This window comes from Galleria mellonella, unplaced genomic scaffold (genome assembly GCF_026898425.1).
Source record: "Galleria mellonella isolate WM207_F2 unplaced genomic scaffold, CSIRO_AGI_GalMel_v1 utg165, whole genome shotgun sequence".
Classification (NCBI taxonomy): Eukaryota; Metazoa; Arthropoda; class Insecta; order Lepidoptera; family Pyralidae; genus Galleria; species Galleria mellonella.
In genome coordinates, this window is record NW_026442009.1 from 89,149 (window position 1) to 105,859 (window position 16,711).

The following is a 16,711-nucleotide window of genomic DNA, read 5'->3' on the forward strand; positions in this document are numbered from 1 at the left end:
CTCCGAATCAATTTCCCTAAAATTTCGAAGCTCAAGAAATTTTACTCTCGGCTTAGGCATACGAATTTTGTAGGACAGATAGATTAGATCATGATAGGAGAAAGGTGCACAAAACTGACCGAATGTAGTAACCTTATCAGGATCTGATACAATCATGAGGTCGAGAAGTGTAGGCGCACTGTTTGGAGGCGAGTGTGTAGGTTGAAGTGGAAGGAGATGAAGATTAAGAGAGGAAGCAATAGAGCACAATCTTAAAGAACGTGAGTCATTTTTGAGTAAGCAGGTGTTAAAATCACCAAGAATAATAGTTTCATTGTATATGGGACAAAGTGATTCCAGAAGAGCCTCAAAAGACTGGAAGTAGTCCACACGAAGAGATGGACTATAATATACGCCAAGTAAGATTTTCGAATGATGGATACACAATTCCAGAAAAAGATACTCCGCTGAAGCACTATATACTGAGTCAGATTGACTAATTATTCTGTAAGGGATATTAGCACGCAAAAATATCGCAACACCACCCCCACCAGCGCCAACACGATCATTGCGTAAAAGATGATAACCTGGCAGAGAACACAAAGTTGATGAAAAAGACGGTTTAAGCCAAGATTCCGATACAAGAATTGCGTCAACCTGCTGGTCTGAAAAAGTGGAATATAAATCTGAATAATGAGCTAATACACTCTGCGCATTAATGTGAGCAATCTTTAAGAACTTTTTATGGGAGGCAAAGGCAGACTGTAGTTTATCTTTAAGTAACATTTCAGGATCAGCATCATCATCACTCACTGCACTATGAAATTCATCGGAAGAACTGCTGAAAAAACTATCACTAAAGTTTAAGGACGTATTCATACTAAAATAAAATAAATTATAATAAGATAAATATTATATATATAAATATAAATTATTGGTAACAAAATATATTATAAGGACTACACTGACTCAATAATTCAAATTCACAAAGTCACAGACCCAGCTCTGCAACACTATTGGGTAGAACTGGAAAAAACCTCAAAAAAAAATACAATTACAAATGTCTATCCTCTGGGATAGATGATACATGTTATAACTATTAATATTTACATAAGAAATCGTAATGGATTTATCAGAAATAGAATCATGTGGATGATATGTAAGAAGTAAATAATTGACAGAGAGAGAGAAACAAAAATAACTAAGTAAAAAAAAAATAGCTGTGCAAGCATTCTTAATCTATGAGTAAAAATGTCTGATTTTATTTGGATGATTGACAACGGTATATGAATAACAATAACAAACACAATCCAAGCATAAGTTACTACGAATAAAACTGTGCAACCATTCATACTAACAGAATATCATAATCGAAAATTTTATATTACTTACATATATCTTTTTAATATCTAGTAATATTTTAATTTCAGACAGAGGTAATAAACATAACACACACACACACACACACGCACACTCACACGCACACACAAACTGCACATACACATACTGCACATACACATACTGCACATATACATACATACATACATACACATGCATATATACACACACACGCACACACATTAACATATAAAGTTTTTAATACTATCTAAGTATTCATTTGATCGTTGATGTTAGCAGATGGTTGCACAGATAGATCACTTAGTCTTACTTAAAAGAGAGTTAACTCTTAAACAATACATCAGTTGCTTGCTAAGTGACAGTGTTACACTGAATTGACATATGTATTTGATTAACTATAGAGATATTTTAAAAGTTTAAAATTAACAACTGTAAAATAACCTAAATGCAAACTAGGAGACAAAATGTAACTTCACACTTCAAAACAAAATGTAATTACCCCTTATACATTCTCTTTTTATTTCTAAGAAAACAAGTTTATTTATTATTTTATTCTCCATCCACCCTCACCAATCCAGAATTTAATGAAGGTAAATAAAAAAGAAAAAAAAAAATACTGCTCATAACTGCACACAAGGCAGGAACACTACTATAGTATAAAATTCCACAAAAACGGTATCTTACATATCCCTACGTGTAACTTGACGTCTGGTGGAGGCCAAAGCTCCCCTAGCCGACTTCATCGGGGCCGCCGCGGCTTTCGTGTTTATTTCTTTTGTTGGATACTGTATACTTAACAGACGAAACTCACTCATTTGTTCGATCTTGCGACGCGTCTTATTAGATAATAATATTACGATTTTGCCATCAGAAGTCCAACAGTTCTTAATTCCAAAATGTGCTCTGGTTGCCTTAAATGTGTCATACCTTGATTTTGTCAAGAATTCAGACATCGTGACCTGCGTCCCCTTTAAAAGAGTCTTACTTTTCCAAACTTGACTACGGATAGCATAACTCATAAAACGCACCAATATAGGCCTTGCTTTAGTTTGCCCAAAACCAAGCCGATGAACAACAGATATATTAGTGATACAATCTGACGTCATTTTTAATTGTTCCGTGAAGACTTTTGTAACCAAAGTTTTAGCATCTTCATCTGTATTTTCGGGAATACCATGCAATAATAAGACCTTTCTTCTAGAGGACATTTCATGACGGTCCAGACTCATCAGCATAAGCTCCATTTGGTTTTTCAACATTGCAACTGATTTCCAAATAAGCTGCTTAAAATCATAGAACTCACGTGTCAAGGTTTCGAGATTTGGCTGCGAGGGTTTGGATGTTTGCTGCTCCTGAATATTTCGCTCCATTTGCTCCATCCGCGAGTTAAATAAGTCAACAATGGCCTCCATGTTAGAACTCAATTTTGCATACAGATCCATATTAATAGTATCAAGTTTTCTTCTTTTCTTTTCTTTTTGAAAGTGAGAGTATTTAAATAAAAATTAGTTTAATTAAAATTAGTCTAATTAAAATTAGTTTCTCGATCCTTTATACCACATATTTCAAAGCATTCACTTACATACAAATTCTTACAAATCAATAATTCCTCAAAATCCCTATCTTGATGGCCCAATATTAAGGTACCTCCTCTTTTTTTGTTTGCTCTAAAATTATAAGCAGCTAAAGAATAATTAAAAATCTTAAAAAGAGGAGCAGATATATTGTTTAGGAAATGTTCACTAATACAAACATTATTGTGAGTAGCTTTGACGTGGTCTAGTGTTTTGAGTAGTCATGCTCAATAAAATGTCCAGACTTGTGGCGGCGTGGTGGGCCGGGTCATTGGGCTCCCTAAAATATGGTCGAGCGCAGTGATGGCTGGCTCATCCGTCATACTCGTGAACGGGTGCTGCTTGTAGGGACTGGTCTGCTCTAATCACTATGACTGATTTCCTCTTATTAATTGTTTAACCAGTTGGTTATGTATTCAATATTTTTTTCTTTTTGAGTATTTAATTGAATTAGTGCTAATTGGTGGTTTGTATTCACACACTTAAACTTAAAAATGTAAAGTAATAATAAAATTATTTAAAAGAGCAACACGCAAGTTTCTTGCTCGTTCTTCTTGTGATGAGACAGCTTTCCGAACGAGCGGTAGATTAAAAAAAATGTAATGACTATTCAAAAGTGCTTCAATGTAAGTTTATTTGAATAAATGATTTTCTATTCTATTCTATTCTATTCTAAATGCAGCACTTTGTTACTTGATGCAAGATATATTTCTAAATCATTTTTCTTGTTGCTAATACCGCATAAATTTTGATGAAAAATATTTAACGTGGTTATATTATTACTGACAGAGTTATGATTAGAATGTGATATGTCATTTAACACGAAATAAATACTCATTAGATGATGAAGAATTGATTTGGGATTTTTCATTGTTATTAGTACTTTCGTCTCTATTTTTATCATGTGTTTGAGTGCTTGCATCAACATTCAACGTACATACACGTTTTTTATGATTGTATTTTTCATACTTCAAAAACGCACTTCTGTAGTTCATGTATAATATTTGTCTCAATAAAATTCTACATGTGTACAACATATTAAATTTAAAAAAGGTGTCCCTGTTAGCACAAATATCCATATAATGAACATTATTAAAGTGTGAACTAGTGAATTTTAAAATATTGTTCAGTTTATATAAATTTAGGTATTTACTGTAGGGCACATTGCATAATATAACATTAGTATTACTAAGCTGGTGCAAATTATAGTACAGAAATGCTTGTGTTTTTGTTGAGTTGATATCACTTGAACCACCAAGGATTATTACATAGTCTGCTAAACCAAAGTCTTTACTTAATGAGTAACAAGAATTAAGAATATCATACAATGGTGCTTGGCTTTTTATGATCGAAGAAACAAAATAATCCGCTCCCAAAAGTTTTTGTAATATTTTTCTCATGCCTTTGCCATATTCGTCAGTTAATAATAGAATTTTATGCTTTAGTTTTTTCTGTTCTTTAAGTAAATTATTATCTGCAGACTCTTCCAAACTCGTAAGGTTAGCCTTCAATTCGTATTGTTCCTTTGCAGAATTGATACGGTTGACTTGCATGATAGATTCAGATTTATTTGTGTTTGAATCCACAAAATTGTCAAATTCAGTCACAGAGTTCTTAGTTTGTGACATATCAATCATAGTGGAATTCAAGTCAATATGTCTCACCGTATTAATTGTTAGTTGACTATGCAAAGTTTTAGGAAAGCCAATCTGCATATTTCTCAGTTTTATGCTTCTTGTGCAATGCAATTGAAATAGTTGTATATACAAGCCTATATGCATAGATGCAAAAGTAGTTGTAAATTTCATAAAGAAGTGTCATAAATACATCAATCACATCTCCATGTAACAAAGTAGGAACAACTAGCAAATATTTATAGTTTAAATTGCTAACAATTTGGCGTCTATCCAATTACAACTTACATACAGTTTGCCAAAGCTGTATATGGCAAAGCTGTTAGTGCCACAATTGCCACTGATAATTTGTTATATTATAATACTTTTATCCCTAATTTTATAACAGGTTTTGTCAAATATGCATTTTTTATTAGTACGTTGTTCTTGTCATTATAAGTCCTCATCTACTCTACATCTACGAAGGTATGTGCTCACATCTTACTACCGCTTCACATATTTACTAATCCTATCAAGATGTATGGTGTATTGCTCCACGTGATACTAACACGGAAATGAACTCCAATGATTGAAAAAAATTATCAAATTAAGTTCAGAACATAATTGTGTAAAATACACACAAAAACATAGACAAAGGCTCTTAAAAACATACCTATTCACGGTTTAATAATCTTTCTATAATTTGCTAAAACTCAAAATATGATAAAAGAATATTCAGCAATAGGCAAAACTAGATACTTGTCTGACATGATATTTCAACAAATTTGTAAATAAGCAAAGAAATAACAAACTTAAACAGAAAATATCGAACTAAGCACTAATTGAGTGTCACGTACCGTTCGTTCGGCTTACATTACTTAATAAATCCAGGGAGTTGGCTTGAAAGTAGTTAACTACGCTTTAGCTTTAAAAAGAAATTGAAACTTCCACTCAGAGGTTTTCACGTTACTTTACTGGCAGTCGCTTTTGTGAGTGTATTCACATTTACTACTGTAATGACAGGGCAAAGAAAACGTTTCCGTATATTAATTAAAGCTGGTTAATATCTTGGTAACATAATATTATTAAATACACATTGAAGCATATGCATTTATATATCTATATATATATATATATAAGTATAACTGCATCGATCTTTTCCGGCTAAATGCGTTTTCCAGTCTGGCACGTCTATAATTTCTACTTATTTATGTGCATGTAACAGTCCATACACACACTGAAAGTGAGGCAATGTTAGTGCTCCACGTGTAACACAGCCTGTTCGCGATTCTGCCCTCCTGGTACACGGCTCTCTGTGCTGTAAACGATCTAGTTTGCGAGAACTTTGAAGCGGAAAATTCATTTGACAGTTAAGTGAGGTGTGCACATAGTAGATGCAACAACATTCAAAGTAGATATCAATATATTTTCATATTTATTTTAAAATATACTAACAGATGTAGAGTAATTTACAAAATTAAATCATTATTGGCTGATTTATTTTACAAATTATAATACATTGTACAGCATTTCCTGCGTTAAATATCTAAATCTTTTTCTGTATATTACACATTTAAATCCGTTGTACCATTTATGAGAAACAAAATAAAAATAAAATCTTTACAAATTTATAGTAATAGAATTTTAATTTTATTTTTGTTTCTACCGTGAAGCAATTGTGTTTGCATGGCTGTGTTTCGGTTTGAAGGATGGGATATGGCAGTGAATTTACAGGGTACAGAGGAGTAACACCTTTGAGTCTTTAAGAATAGCAACGCATGGAGGGTATCATGGGCGAAACATACTGTTATGTTCATGGTACTGCTCATGTCTATAGGCGACGGTTACCACTTTCCATCAGGTGAGCTTGTTTGCCATTCTAAGTTGCATAAAGAAAATAAAAAAAAAGTCAATATTTATTTAGATATACAAGAAATTGAAAAAGGTTTTAGATTTTTTTCTGACAACCTTTGTCAAGGACTGTATATTTTAATACTGTAAAGTAGAAGATTGTTATAGTCAGTGCCTTAATGGTGTATATCCCACTTTCCGATAGTAGCAACGCGAACTTATTATTCGTACAAAACAAATATTTGTACTCATGAATATGTCTATTAGTATTTATCTAGATGTGCTTTCTGTACATTATGTGTGTGTACAAAAAATGTATAAAATATATGGTATTTATCAAATATCTAGTACCCACAGGAGTAGTATAAGCTTTCCTTTGGAACATTTTATTTTTAATTTATTATAAATAAATATCTCAAATCGCGTACATAACGCTGTTGTATTATAGACTGTAAAACACGAAGAAAAATGCAACCTCTCAAACTTACTTAGAACTTGACAACACTTATGAAATTGAGATCATTAACTGTCATGGTACACCATTGCACGGAATCAAAGGTTTAAGCTGGTATTCCAGTAATCCTAACCATAGGTATGAATCTAGGCAAGACTATATTCGGCTCTGTTATTGAATACTGCTCCAATTGGTGTCATCTGTCCAATGTAAAGTACCGCTTTATTATAAATACATTTACACCACAATGCCATTGTAATTCCGAAAATTATAGTCGTAGCAAATAAAAATTTCTTAGCAGCGAATTAGGTCCAAGGATAGGTTATGTACTGGATAAGTTTTACTGTCTAAGATAATAAAAACTCTAACACAAAGTTTTCGTGGTTGCCCTTTAAATAAATAAATAAATGGCTAATTTAGATACTTTTGACTTTTTGGTTTGGTTTCTGGACAAAGAAATAAACAAAATGTAAAAAAAATTGCTCGGGCACATAGTTTCCAATATCATTTTTTAAAATCAGCAGCAACAGTTTCAATACATGTCACAATAAAATATTTCGAATATATCATAAAGAATTTTCCATTAATAAACGGTAACGGAACAGACGGAATAATGAAAACTGAAACCATTTTGTTCAGTGACCGTGAACTACAGACACGTCGAGTTAACAAATAAAGCAAGTAATAAGTCAAATGACCCCGGTACACTTCACAACTGATACTACAATGTACACTATTTCGTAACTATCTGATACGTGAAATATATGCATTACATTTTTAAATACTTTTTGTAATATCATTAAATTATTGAGCATATTAAGCCGATAACGGGTAAGTTATGTCAAAGATCTTCGTGTAGATCGAAGTCCCTTCCCTCTTCCTTCCCTTGATATCAGAGGGATATAGATCCCTTACTAGTAATAGTAATAAAATGTTTTGTAAAATATGTCTTTTTTTTTCTTAATAATTAAATAATAACCAAGGCAAAGCTATACATTAAATATTTTCAGTAATGGATATATACAATACATACTAAACCAAAAACAATAACTTTTGAAATTCCTTTTTGTTTATATGTTTGCATTTCACAAACATTCGGTTGTTATATAGTGATGAAATTTTCGTCACAATATTAAGCTAATAAGAGGCCTACAAATGTAGGTTCTAAAAAGATTGAACAATTATCGACCGAAAAGATTTTTTTTCAAATCTTTCTATTATTAGCTATAGTATTGAAAAAAAAACAATATTTTTTTTAATGTAATGTAGGGATTACATTACGAATAAGTGAGAATGAATATGCTAGCACAACTAATAATATATTGTAATGTACACTATTCTCGGATATTATTAAAATGTTTATTATAATATTTATAATATATATGTTTATGCATAGCCAAACGGCATAATTGACAATCTCGACTGCAGGATCTATAGAAGGATCGTGAAAGCCTCGATAAATAAGATTTTATTCTGTTTTTTTATTTTCTATGTGTACTACATGACAATAAATAATCACGTAAAAAGGAAATAAGAAACTCAGGAAATTACCCAGACTACAAAGTTACTGATAATACGATTACTCAATTATGACACAGTACACATAGATTACGTAAATACATACATATACTCTAGTAATAATAAATAATATTAAAAATAGTAATTAGAAATACCATATATTTATATAACGACGTACTCAATACATTCTACTTATATACTCCACAAAGTTAAAAATATTTGATTCGGTATTTCTGTCAGAATTATGTATGTTAAGAGGGCATGTTCTGACCTTTGGCACAATATGTAGGTATCTAACCTAAACAGCTTGGCAGATTTCAATAGATGGATACTCCATTTAGTTAAATTGGCCAAGTTTACCACTCCACTCGTTATACTCGATTTAATAACGAAATGCTTGTATGGATTTACCTAATTTTAAAACGAAAAATAATGCTATAGGCGTGTATTACACAGGACAGATATTGAGGTGTGACGAGTTCACCAGGAATTAAACCAAGATGGTTTCCAAGAGGGACTGCATAAAAATCGAACCAACCGAGTTGTGGTCACTAGCCCCATTGCCCCCATATAAGGTATATTGCTAGCAATTATCAGGTTGATCTCCACGCGGATCCACTTGATAAACAAAATGGTTCCTCTGGGAACCGTTATGATTAATTCTTGAATTCGTCATGATGAGTTAGATATTTTAAATTGATACTTGATAAAAGAAGGTCTCCTTTCATCCCAGCCTATCATCACTCACAGACGCCAGTGTATACCGATAATGCAAGTGAGGTTATTTTTCTATTTGCACCAATGAAAAAAATGTCCCGTTTACTCGTAATAAAATCGAAATTATTATTTATTTTCGATACCTAAGAAAATATCTAAAATAAATATAACATAATTCCAAATTTTATCGAAATATTTATAGAATTCGAAATACATTTTATATAAATAAATTATTGAAACAAATACATGGTATGCGCATCACAGTCGTCTGAACAGTGAGAAAATTTGGACAGATAGGTGATTTTTATGTTATTTACATACCTATGGCATATTTAGTATTCAGAGTTCGATGTGGATTACCTATTTGAGATTTAAATGCGAAACCCAAAAAAAATATTCATCTAAATTCAAACAGACATGCTGCGAAAACTAAAATATATATTCCTAAACATTGACTTAATTTGAATAAATTGATTTATTTTGAAACGAACTATGTGTGACAAACTGCATTCATGATTGTAGCTATTGTTTCACCGGCGGTGTACTGGTCAATTTGTTCTATTGTACAAACCATAGCCATGTATAATCAATATTATAGGATATCAATATTATATTGGAAACCAGTTCAGTGACCTGACTATAAAACAATTTTTGTACAATTACTATAATCGTGACTAAAGACATCGACAAACGGCAACTTCTTTCGTAGGTGCATACATTAAACGCACATATATGTTTAAATATTTGTTTCTAATACTTATACTATCCTATCAATAAAACAATGTATTTATTCATGTAGTTCTACTTATTTTATGATAAGCTATTCTATCGCCAATTCAGGTAATAGACTCAGTCGAGAAGAACAGGAAAAATACTCGACTGTTACATTTTTAAATAGTGTACATAAGTTTTTTCCAATACTAGATAAATAAAAATAAATTCGCTTTAATAAACAAACATTTTATATATAATTATATTTCTAAGTCAGTCGCTATATATGCCTATATATTACAATATATTTTTATTTATATAATATAATTAAATATACTGCTGTCATGTGCTTTAGTGCTCTATAAAGTTTAATGAATGTAAATTCATTTCGTATTCGAACACTCGGGTCTCTGTTATTGTCACGTGATCAAAATAACGATTTTGCATTATGAAGTCGATAGTCATTGCCATAATTGAGAATGTGCCCACACGTGGAGCTCATTGCAATCGCAAATAAAACCATTTATTTTATTATAAATCAACGAGTTATTCCCTCAACAATTCAGTCCTGTCAATAGCTTCCTGATACCTACAAAAAATATCCACAATCGTATTACGTAAAAGAAGATTTAATATCGATAGGACACCCCTTTTAATTTGTAGAGATAATTAATTGATTAAATTTTTCAGGTAATATTATGAAATCCATCGCATATTATAAATATGTGTGTTATGCAATTATAGTAATACGATTTGATGTTGGTCCTACTCTAAAGTAACATTTACATTAAAAAAATCTGTTATTTTGTGGTCGTTGTTCACGTAGTTATTATATAACTTTTATATACATATACCATTTTTATATGTATATATACCATTTACATGTTTTGTTAAAAAAATCAGTTTTGCTTCGGTTTATAGAATAGTTTTTCATGATGAATTAAAATGAAGTAATATCACCTTTTGCGCTATTATTTTGTCCTGGCTGTATACCATTGATATATATATATATATATATATATATTCGTGCGGTAGTCACTTACCATCAGGTGAGCCGCATGCTTTTTTGCCTCCTATGTTGTAAAATCGTGTCGTCATAACGAATTCACCAGAAAGTAATCATGATGGATTCCAGTGACATTTTACAGACTATTGCTAATAAAGGAGCTACTCGACCCCATCATTAACAATATTTTTCCATTGCCACAAATCACTTGCAATAGGCACTTCTGAATTAAAAACGTATACCTTTATTTAATCTAAGTGTACTGGTAGGGTATTGGTTTTTATATTATACAATTTTCAAATGATTTTTTAAGCCAATCGACTTTTTATAAACTATTAGAAAAAGGAACTTTATGGTCCATGTAGTGAAAATTGATAATTGTTGTCTATAAACATAAAGAATATTGTAAATCTTACAAAGTAGATAATAATATTATTGTAGATAGCGCTCTTTTCATCCCTCATGCGTTGCCACTACTGAGTACAAAGTGCCTATTGTGTCAAGAGTATTATGGTACTTACTAGGTGTCTTGTTCCTCAGATTGCAATGCAATGACACACACATTGCTAGTTCATGGGAGATATAGGCACGATCGAGTTACCACTAGATCATTAATACATATATAGTATATTACTGTACATCAAATTTTATTACTATAGCACTAATAAAAACCATAATAAACTCTTCATTGTGCACAAAAGAGATGTATACCAGGAATATTTATACAGAATGTGCATATATAAAAGGCAGCCTTATCGCTAAAAGCAATCTATTACTGACAACCTGGCATAAATATATACAGATATAGTGAATAAATACAGAAATAGCGTAAGTTGGATACAGTAAATACAAAAAAGTAATCTAATAAAAAACATATCTTTTTAAATATCATTTATATAAAAATACCACAAAATTACATAAACATAAATGTAGATATACATAAATATATCTAAGTAGAAACCTAGATATACATTATCATATGCATATCGTTTTATTATAGCGATTAGCTTTAAATAATTCAATAATTGACAAAATAATTGACAGGACTATGTAAAAAGATATTTGTTTGTTATGCAAATTCAAGGATGTGTCCCCTCTGTTGTTGGCACAGTCCATTGTATCGCTGAAGGCTAAGTCTCTGTTACCTGTAAACGTAGATACAAGATATATACATATATATTCAAACAATGATACGTGTACACAAAATCATATCGATCCCCAATCTGCTAAATAGATTTGAAACATAAATTCTGAAAGGTACATTACCTCACATGCATCTAGGTAAGTTACCTCTTAGAACTAACATATAATTGGGGCCTATTTGCTGTTTTTGCTGTTTAACGTCTCAAAACAATTTTTAATTATACGCATCACAAATTTAAAATTAACGACTTAGATTTCCCTATATCGACAAATTGGAATGAATCCAAATAGTTTCTTACGTTTGTGTCCTTGAAAGCGGAAAAACGACATCCTTATCTCATTTTTAACGTATCTAGTAAACAATCTTCTACTTTATTTAACGAGCGATGATTTACCAGTGTCACTGAATTTTGTTCCGTAGAATTCTTAACTATATATCACCAGTCTTCTTTCTAGAGAAAATTCAGTAACAAACTGTTTGTACCTAGATATCAGTCAGGAATTATAAAAAAAAAAATATTCATGTTTGTCATTCATTGAAATAAATCGCTAGAGAACTTAGGTTTCCCTGGTATATAATATGAAACATAAAATAATTCATTAATATTTTGTAGGTACGTACAAATATATATATTAATTATTTTTCTATTATTTATAATTTAAAAATAATTAATATATATATTTATTTATATAGAACAAAGATACTTGAAAAAAAATACTAGAAGAGCAACAGAAAAATAACCAAATTAAATGTCGCTTTCAGATTTTAATTGTTGCTATGTGGTTAAGCTTTTACTCGTAATGAACTTTTCTCGAATTAAAATAGGACATTCATCTTATGAATAAATAACAAATACTTCCTATTAATAACAAATATTTTTTCATATTCATAACAGGAAATACACTATATAATTTCCTTTTATATTCCTTTTATTCGGTATAAATAAACTTTATTGAAATTTATGTGAACAACCGTATGTTGTATAACCTTTAACCCCATGTGACTTTTTAGCTGTACACTTTTTCGAATACAGACTTCGGAGATTTTCCTTACATTCACAAAAGGAAAATTCATTAAAAAGTTACATTATCAAAATTAGTTTCTATTACTATATTCTATTTCTGTATATCTAAGGAATAAAAATGTATTGTATAAAAATATGTACATACATATATTTATTGCTGATAATACAATTTTCCTAGGGTTATAATACAGCGATAACTGCCCCGAGCATCGTGCGTTCTGTGACATGCAAATAGGTATCGGTGATAGAATTAAATCGGGTTTAGAAGCTTGTGTGAGTGAGCTGACATTGGCAATTGATGTAACAAACTTACGTGCAACATGGATTGCATGGGCAACCTAGTGGGAGCTAGTCAATACAAAAGAATAATCTTGTTTATAAACTATTCTTTTGTATTCCTATACTAGTGACATTTTTAAAATATCGAATTACTTTGCGGGCTCTTTGTTTTTCTTTTATAGCCATATAGATACATAAAATATGCCACTATTTTGAACTACATAAGATTATCATACATTAATTTAAAAAGATTACTTAATAAAACAAATATTTATAATCTCTTTTATTTTTGTTTCAGATTCTCTGCAATAACTTGACTACATAAAATAGGTACATACGAAGACATAAAGTAAAATATCTGAAAACCGTTGTTTACTTAATATAATTTAGTTCACTGAAGTCAGCCATACTGAATTACACAATACATATATATCTGTGCTGTCACTCTCACAAATTATGCGGAAATACGTTTATCAAATTCTAACTTTAAAGTCGAATATCATATTAAAACTACAGTAAATAGTGTGTAAATACTGCCGAAATAATTCATATCTTATCAAATTACTTACTGTCCATATTTAATTGTTTGTATATTAATTATCAATTATAAGTCACACAGCTATTTAATATTGTTACTGCTGTGGTATCAATATTAAATTACGTTTTATCTGAACTCTCTAAATGGCATGCTCGCCTAGTATCCGATGTAACGTAGAAGTGAACTGAGTGGCACTTGTCTCAGTTACGTTAAATGCAAACCACATGCATACATACCTAATTAATATAGTCCCTGTTCATGACATTTGAGTAAGTATTTCCCACATTCACAAGATAATTAGCTGGCATTCCAAAATTAATAAACCCGCATCCAGTATAAATCTGTGCTGATTGGTGCATACGTTGAAGAGGGACGGATGAATTTAAGTACTAAAGGTGAGTTTCCAAGTTTAATATTATAAAATGATTTAGGTGTATTGCTATTGCGAATAATAAATAATATTTTTATGTAATTATGTAATTAACCCTTCATTTATTTTTGTCAAGGTCATGATATACATTCAAGATCGTGTGAAAATGTCGACATTGTGATTATGACATGAATACAAAATACATATTACAAATGTCTACGTGTGTAAGATTTTTAGCTCTCATATTCTAATCATATTTTGAGACTCCTAATTGGTCAATTTGCAATGCCTCTAAGGAAGTTTATCTCTTTGGATCAATAAATATCGCTAACAAAACATTGTACAAACTCTCCACAAGGTCTCAATATAAATATTTAAAGTAGTTATCAAGGCAAACATATGCTAGAAAAACAACACAGTCAATTTGAAAAAAAAATCAAACTAAAGACTTTCAAGTGGCATTACTGACTAGCAGTTTGTATATACACCTAAATATGCGTTTAACTTTGCTGGGAAATATTTCTAAATATTGCGCACGTTCACTTTTCCAAAACACCTCAGAATTTTAAAACGAAGGTCTATAATCGGTGTGTGTTACCAGTAATGACCTACAGAACCGAAACATGGTCTTCCACAGTTGGCTGTATGGAGAAGTTTCAAATTGCTCAGTGAGCTGTGGAGAGGGCTATGCTCGGAGTTTCTTTGCGTAATAAAATCCGAAAAGAGAATATCTGCAGAAGAACCAAAGAGACCGACGTAGCCCGAAGGTTAAGCAATAGACAGAGCAATGGATTCAAAAGCATTGCAGGGAGTCAATGGATGCAGGTGTCTCGGAACCGTTCCTTATGGTAGCCTATGGGGGATGCTTATATTCAGCAGTGGACAGTTAACAGCTAATACGATGATAATGATGATGACGTATTCAATATGAACATAGATAAAGTATTATTGGTGTCAGAACTAGCTACTCGGTATTTCTGTGAGCTACGAGGGTCATTTGAAAAGTTCTTAGCCTAACATGGTTAAAGTCAGGTTATAAAACATTGAGGTTATAAATTATAAAGGCTTATAATAATTAGAAAAGCATAATTCCGATACCTGTTATTGAAATAATATTTAATAATGAAACAAATAATAAAAAGGATCTGTATTCATAATGATTTTGGCCATTAAGTGTCCTCTGTTGAACAAAAATCTCCTCCATAGATTACTTGGACATGGCCCATCTAGCCTTTTGGCTAACCATTTATAGATTTTGTCACAACGAAGCAGAAACATATTGAAGAGAAAGAGAAGAAAATCTATCACTGAGAAGACTGGGTAACTTTCTATTTTATATTTGGATTACGTAAATGTGATCACGTTTCACACTTTCGTTTAGAACTCAAGTGGCTTCCAATTCAGCTTCGTTGTAATTTACATATTCTTTTTCTTCTTTATTCTATAATTTTCAATCCTATTACTCCTAATTACCTTTAATAACGATGTGTATTTCTCGGTGATGTGCAAAGTCATGGATTACACAGTGCTGAGAACCTCCGTCTTAAAATCCCTCATAGCTCTTTGTTTTACTCTGTCATTAAGAGAGAGCGATGGACAGCAGCGTCCTTCTTAAAACATCTCCAAAACCTAACTGCGGTTGCCAATCCGCTTGCAATATGTATACATTTTAGGGGAGGCTTATGCTCAGCAGTGAGCAGTTGGCAACTCTTCTAAAGGAAACACCCACTGAGCCGACTGTCTTTTAGTTTCGGGATCATAACAGTAAATCCAGCTTTCGTCTCCCGTAACTATGTCAAACACAGAATTTGAGTCACCTCCGTTAAATCTTTCATGCATTTCACGGCACCAATCAACATGACGGAGTTTTTGAGCCTCGGTCAAATTATAAGGTATCCACCGGGCACAAAGCTTCCTGACCGCCAAATGTTCATGAAAGATTTTGTGCACTTAACTCATACCAATCCCTAAGTTTGCCCGGATCTGCTGATAGGTCACTCTTTTGTCAGTCTCTATCATACGCCGCACAACACTGATGTTATCTTCAGTCGTCACTGTAGAAGGCCGTCCCTCACGCACATCATCGGTGAGATTAATGCGACCACGTTTAAACTCATTAAACCAGTTGTAAACAGTGGTACGAGACGGGGCTTCATCGTGAAAGACCAATCGTAATCTATCATAACTTTCTTGTTGACTTAGATAACATCGAAAGTCATAAAAAATCATCGCACGAAAATTTTTTCGTGTTAAGTTCATGATACCGTTAAACAGTCTATTTTCAATTTGCCGCCAAACCGTAAAACAAATGACAAACGAATGAATTATATACTCAGTATTATTCGTAGAGTTCCATTTTCAAAATTTTTAATTTTTTTTTATTATATTGCTTTCAAGTAGCCAGGTCTAAAAATTTTCAGTGTAGCCCTCGAATATAGTATTATTCATGGTGCTCGTATAAAGTATTCAATGGTGCAATAAAGAATAAATTAATACAATAAATATTTTTTCACATAATTTGTAGCTGCAATCTACACATGTACCAACGTTATATCTCCTTTGGAAAATGCCCTT

At 31.7% G+C, this 16,711-nt stretch overlaps 1 protein-coding gene across 1 annotated transcript in view; it reads left to right on the top strand.

Moving 5' to 3' along the window:
• The window catches only part of LOC113519103 (sex determination protein fruitless), a 78,107-nt gene that overhangs the window by 26,597 nt on the left and 34,799 nt on the right, over positions 1–16,711 (top strand). Inside the window, exon 2 of the mRNA XM_031914743.2 lies at positions 13,528–14,162. Within this exon, the coding sequence (XP_031770603.1) occupies positions 14,144–14,162 (19 nt within the window). The 5' untranslated portion in view covers positions 13,528–14,143. The remainder of the gene's footprint in view (positions 1–13,527; positions 14,163–16,711) is intronic.